The 6,545-nt window shown below is 40.4% G+C and overlaps 1 protein-coding gene across 1 annotated transcript; it reads right to left on the minus strand.

Annotated features, from left to right (window-relative positions):
• Positions 1–368: 368 nt before the first annotated feature.
• LOC139725985 (uncharacterized) lies at positions 369–4,371 on the minus strand. Its single transcript, XM_071637068.1, has 2 exons — positions 3,156–4,371; positions 369–1,639 (listed from the first exon to the last, which is right to left on the minus strand). Exons 1-2 carry the CDS (start codon positions 4,369–4,371, stop codon positions 369–371), a joined length of 2,487 nt encoding a protein of 828 aa, XP_071493169.1.
• Positions 4,372–6,545: the final 2,174 nt, after the last annotated feature.

A 6,545-nucleotide genomic window follows, 5' to 3' on the forward strand; every position in this document is an offset into this window, starting at 1 on the left:
TGACAGCTATTCTCTATTCCCAGGTATGTTGACTTATAAAATGCAAAGTTTATAGAAAATACCCATACATGTACCTGTACATGAATATATTTGGGAATTAAATGAATTACAGGGCCTTCTTAATTACTTTTATCCCTACAAATGTAGCTATGTCCTGGAATGTGTGAATTCTGTTTATTAAATGAAACACATTCAAAAATGTTTAGGACACTGTCAAAATTAAATGAAATGATAAAAAAGGAACACAAGAAATCAACAGAAACTTTATAGTGGGAAAAGAATCACTCTCTTTACAGTCACTATATCATGTACAATGTACTTGTACTTTCCAAAACAGATTCAATGCATCTATCTGTAGTACCTTAGCATTACTCCTTAGCTGAGCCATACATTTCACCTATGATTTCAAAGCTTTCAACTCCACCCCCATTCCCTTCAAAGTGCAGGTTGATGTGGGATTGCCTAGCCTGCAGGGGAACATACGCTGGAAATTTGATATCACAGACAGGACACTGCTTCAGCAGCATGCCCTCTTTTGATGAAGCTGCACCACTCCCTCCACTACCTGTTGCTGCTGATGCCTGCACATCACCATGGTGACCATCTTCCGTGTCACTGCCATCTGGCGAGTCTCTGTGCATGTGCTTCCGGATGTGTGCAATGATGTCCGCCCTTGACGATGTGCCCTTGAACTGACAGTAGCAAATGGCACATCGACGGTCCCTTATGCTCTGTTCTGCAAAGCGCATGGCAGAACTGCCTCTCATGTTCTCCAGTGTTGGTGAAGGTATGCCCCCATCCTTGAGCTGAATTGTGCTCCACTCTACCGAGGAGGGTAGGAGCATATCCTGTTGAGAATTGACATTGTCTCCTGTACACTGCTGAACCTGACTGTGCACATAGTGGGGAACATAAGGATCATGATGCACAGCCTCGCGAGATACTGCATTGCTGTAGGGATGGTGAGCATGATGCAACCATGTCTCCTCAGTGTCATCAAAGTTGCTAGGTCTCCTCACGCCTCCTCCTCTAAGTCTAACTCTCTCAGGCACTTCATTCATGTTGCTCCGCCTTCTCTGAAAATCCATCGCTCTGACCTCTGGGGGTGTATCAGGGGGTCCACGCACTTCATAATCTTCATCGGAATCTGAATGGGAAAGGTTAGATTCTATGTGCCAGTCCTCTTGAGAAACTTTGCGTGGAACAACTCCATTCGTCTTTGCTAGCCCTGTTGCTGGAGGAAACACACTTTCCCAGCTGCTTGACTTGACATTGGCTTCCTGGTTCACCAACTCTTTCTTACGTGAAAGAGCGCCCTCTGGACCTGAGTACGACTTTGATCGTGCAGGAAGATTGGAATTCTGAAGGATGGTCAGCTGTCTTGGGGGCAATGGTCCCCTGATTCCATGGAACATTCCGGGCACTGGTCTGGGAGGGAGCAGTTGCCCATTCCTAGTCGCCACTGTCTGATGGACTGGCTGAAATGCACTCTTACCCCCTGGTGCTCCAGGACTGACATTTGAAGTAGATTCTCCACTCCTTAATCCACTTGATAGTGCCTGAGGTGGTGACACTGGGCTACCAGATAGAAATCTACTAGCCAGCAAGGAACTCTTCTTGAACATCGGGTAATTTGCATCTGGAAGAAGACAAGACACATGGCAATCACAAACTACAGTGACATGCACTTTTAACAGTATGGTCTCTTTCATCTATTTTGCTTTCATTTATATCGACAACAAATATACATAAAACAAAACAATTCAACTTCCAATCCATCAAGTAGCATACTTAAACACAATACTGTACATGTAAAGATTGCACATTTTTAATTTTGTTGTCTGATGCTATGACGGCAGAGGTTAGATATGAATGTTCTACCAATCAAAGGGTACTACAAGGGTACTAACTTGAATAAGATTCATCTCCAAGAGATCATCTTGATTGCAATTAGACAAGAAAATTAAAGCAGAAATGAAAAAAATGACAAAAATTTAGCAAAATGATGACTTGACTAGTGTAACTCTTAGCAACTCCATTTTTTTTTTTTTCAGTTGGTGAAGTTACGGTGTTCAAGGATAGTTAACCTACAACATTTGGTAATTTGTAAATCAGGGGAGCAGTTCATAAAGCGTTTTGTCAGACAAATTTGTTGGTCAAATTTTTTCTCAGCCAAAATGAAAGGATTTCAGTTTGTAGCAGTATCTGACAAAACACATGCAACTTGCAAGCATAGAAATTCAGACATGACAACTCCAAATCTCCATCAAAAATCTGAATTTCCAGGAAAAAATGGAACAAAACTCACTGTGACCTTCTGGTACTGCAGATTTCTTCATGTCTTATATTTCTTGTTGAATTCTCAACATGCTCATCTAAAGGGAATTTTCTCTTCTCAATTTATATTCACTCATGTACTTTAGACTGTTGCTCCAGGAGGAACTTGAAAGAAACATGGCTGCTGTTTAAATCATTTTGTACTATCTTTGTTGCAAAGCATAGGTCTTTCAATTACATGTACAAAACTAGTGGTGAAGGATTTCTACAGTGAGGGACTGCCACTTCTGAGAACATTTAATTTCAAGGTAATTTGGACTGAATGTCTGAACAACAGCTACACAAGACACAAGCTACCCATGAGTGCACCATGTTGAATGACTATGGCTATATTTTCTTGATATCACAGACCCAGTAGCATGAGGATTCACAGAGTAGGAAGACTGGCTCAGTTTGGATATACACGTACTTGTATTCCAGAAAACCCTGTGACAAATAATGCACATTTATCACAATTCTCTATTCAAGGAGGCCTACACACACAGCTGAAGAATCTTGATCCAGGGATGCTCATCAGAATGAAACAGAAGGCCCAAAATACACATGTACCTTTACATGAAGCCACTCTGTACACAAAAGGGCCTGAACTTTGACACTACCAGGGCCTGAATTCAGGCTTTTGCCGCAAAAATGGCTTCCCTGTTGATACTTGTAAGAGTCAACTGTTTCAGATGAGTGGACGCTTCCATGCTCGTACTCACTAACCTGTGCTATTCCTGTTTTTCGAATGTACCCCTGTGGACAGCGAATGAACTGGGCCACCCATGACTCCCCACGCTACTGGGTCTTTAAAGAGATCAGAAGCTGGTATGCCTTACCTCCTGGTCCTGCCATTGAAGGACCATCTTCTAAATGTCTTCTGCAATTTTTGCAGAGCCGCCTCTCTGATTCCAACACAGTGACCTTATTTGAAAGACTTTCAATCACAGAGTTTGTCGTCATCAGCATGTTACCAAGGTCATAGGTTTCCAGAGACTCTTTCTGAGGAAGATATAGCTCGCTCTCCTGCCTCTCAAGACTTTCCTTTCTCCTGCGTGCCTCTCCACTGGCATGGTAGGTTCCCACTGCCTTGGCCATACTTTCTAACATGATCTTGAATCTAAGTAGCTCCGTGACTGCCAACTCAGAGTTCTCAGCTGGCTCATCTTCAGGCTGATCAAGAGAATCTTCCTGTGGCATCAAAATAGATCTGGCCAAACCATCACTCTCAGATTTAATAATATCAAAATCAGAGCACATCCTTGTGTGCAACTCCATCAACTCCTTATCTGGGTTCTCGACATTTCTTTGTAAATCTTGCTTATGTACATTATACCACACGTCAATGTCATCCTCAGAAACAGAGGGCAGGATTTTCTTGTCTTCACTTACATTGTACAGACTCCATAGCAGTACCCTCCAAACCCTTCTTACAACAGATACCAATACCCCTGAGTCTCCCTCTCCTAGAATCGTTCTAATTCCTATGGGGAGTTCAGTAGCAGTACCCTCCGAGTGTCCCTGGACATGACTAGTCAATTCTTCTAAGAGGTGCAGAAATTCCAAAGCATGTTTAACTGCTGCCTTGGATTGTTTAATGTAGACCTCTTGACCCCTTCTTCTTCTCTCCAATGAATCTTTCTCCTTTAGCAGTTGCTGATGAATATGCACCACCTCTCTAAACAATTGTCCCGCCTCCTCACCAAACTGGATGTCAGCTCCACTTACATGTATACCTGCTGACACATCAACAGCACACACATCACCACCATTGCTCCCAGGTTCACTTTGACAACCCAAGGATACTTCAGACTGACTTGAAGCACCAGGGCTTTTTGCTTCAAGCTCAGTCCCATAACTCTCACCAGATCCATTTTCCAAACCAGTTGCCTTCCCACTTGGATTTCCTTGAGACTGCTCTAGTTGTAACTGCTTTACGGTGTCACTTAGACGCTTATTGGTGTCACTTAGATGCTTATTCTGCGTTTTAAGGCCTTTGATTTGGGCCTTGAACTGAGTGATCATAGAATGAAGAGCCTCCTGGCCTCCTTCCATCTTTCAAATTGTGTCCACACGGTTTGTGGGACCGTCTACACAGAAGGTCTGTGTTCCAGAAGTGTTCTTTAGCAACGTATGATCATTATGACAACATGCTGGGCTTGAAAGCCCTTTAAAGACAAAATCCTGAGAGATGGCTTAGTCAGCATTCTCCATCTGCTGATTAAATCTGGCATGGAAACACAAAAAGAACAAGCATCAATACAATAATATCGCATAATTAACATATCTATCATGTATGCATAATATTCAATATAATATTCAATGCCTAAAGAATTTCGGTAGGAGAAAGTTAATGATTCCCCTAATTGTTGATTCTGTGTTGTCACAAATGAAGACAAAGAATACCTGTACCTTTACAGTGATTTTTTTTTAAGGTCATTGCAGCATTTTTACCATAATTTGTAAACACAGTAAAGATGTGCACAATATCTGTTCGCCAACAGAATCTGAAATCTTGCCCAGCTCTAGGCTACCTGCCTGTAAAGATTTCAAAGAGTTTGTCACATATTCCTTATTGTTACGTATTTTAAGAATTTTCCTCGTTCTTTCTCTCTGAATTAAGAGATTTGGTTTGCTCTGTTTAATTTATCCCATGCAATTACATGTATCACCTAAAAATAAGAAAACATAAAAAATGAATGGGTCAATGCCAATGGTCAAAATGTTATCATGTTTGCTGAGATCATTAATCAAACAATATGCCTAGAAGTGAAGGATAAAACAAAATGCAATATTCCCTGACATTCAGTGTCTGATCTGCTTTGTTCTGTTTTTGCTCCCTCTCTCTCAATTTGGTCTAAATTTTTAAGAGACAAGTTTTGAATGGCACCAGGGCGATTAAACAGAAAAGAGAGAAAAGAAGGCATCAAGAAAAAAAAATTATTGTATCTATACTCTATCACTCTGGCTCCTCACAGAGGACATGACAATCACTGTGCACATGCAAGGTACTACACGTACATAAGCACTTGCCTGATTGCCAAAGGCAAGTGAAAATCAAAGTTGGGCAATGAACGAATGGGAGAACAATGCTTGCCCGAATAGGGCAAGCAAAAAGGTTTTGAAGCCACTTTTTTCACTCCCCCCCCCAAAAAAAAAAGCTCACCATAAAAGGAAACCATACAGAAGCCATTTCCCAAATGCTACATAACGATCAAGCCAAGTTTGTTGAGCACTCCTTTGTGTTTATGCATGCAAATATATGTGTACTCTTTATTAAAATGAATGTGTTTTATAAAGCTCTTGACTTCTGAGTGGTTTTCTATACCAGTTTCTCATATTTTTGGACTTCCCTTTTGGGAAAGTAAAATTCATGTTTGGGCAAGTGTTCTTGAACAATTTGAAAATCAGCTTGCCCCACTGGGCAAGTGGTACAAAAAAAAAATTAATGTAGCACCCTGGATATGTACATGTAGTTCAAATTTATTCCCTTAATGGACTTGTTTTTTTTACTCATGACATTGTATTTCAGTTCATTACTCATAACCAGCAAGAACAGGTCTAAAAGGATTTAGTTTCATTCCGAACTTTCAAAACGACCTCTCTCATAACATACAAATGTACATGTATTGTATGAAATTTTAGCATTTTCCACCTTTAATCAAGTGAGCTGTTTCAGTGCAGGATGAAAAAGGAAAAGTTACAGGGTCATGACAGATTAATACTTAAAGCACAGGTACAACACAATCATCTAACAAGCAACTTGTCAAAGCTATTTCAATTTAGGGAACAATTATGTCATTTTGAGCTGTAAAATTCCTTCTCGAGGCTTCTCTTGGGGGAGGCAGTGTATATCTGTGTTATATAAAGTGTAATGTGAACATTGATGGAAATGACTACATAAATAAACAAATGATAAAATCTTGGGGTTTTTTTTATATCTGTAGTGCATATTTTCCAACATGTTGTTTACAATGTATGCTACGTCGAGCTCTAGATAACTCCGAATTGTTTTAATTGCAGCACACCATTTTTTTTTTTCCAATTATTCCATACCCTGGGAAACGTTGAAGCAAGGATGAATTTCTACGTGTGAGCACTATACGCACATTATAATATGTAAATCCAATTCCAGCTACTGTACACTAGCCAGATTTTCACATGGAGACTTTTCGAGAACTGCTACTTGTCCAACATTTTTGCATATTTTTGTTTTTAATTTCACCGTG

Source organism: Diadema antillarum, unplaced genomic scaffold, assembly GCF_040938485.1.
Source record: "Diadema antillarum isolate AM-2024a unplaced genomic scaffold, OU_Dant_1.0 seq00000069_RagTag, whole genome shotgun sequence".
In the NCBI taxonomy this organism is placed as follows: domain Eukaryota; kingdom Metazoa; phylum Echinodermata; class Echinoidea; order Diadematoida; family Diadematidae; genus Diadema; species Diadema antillarum.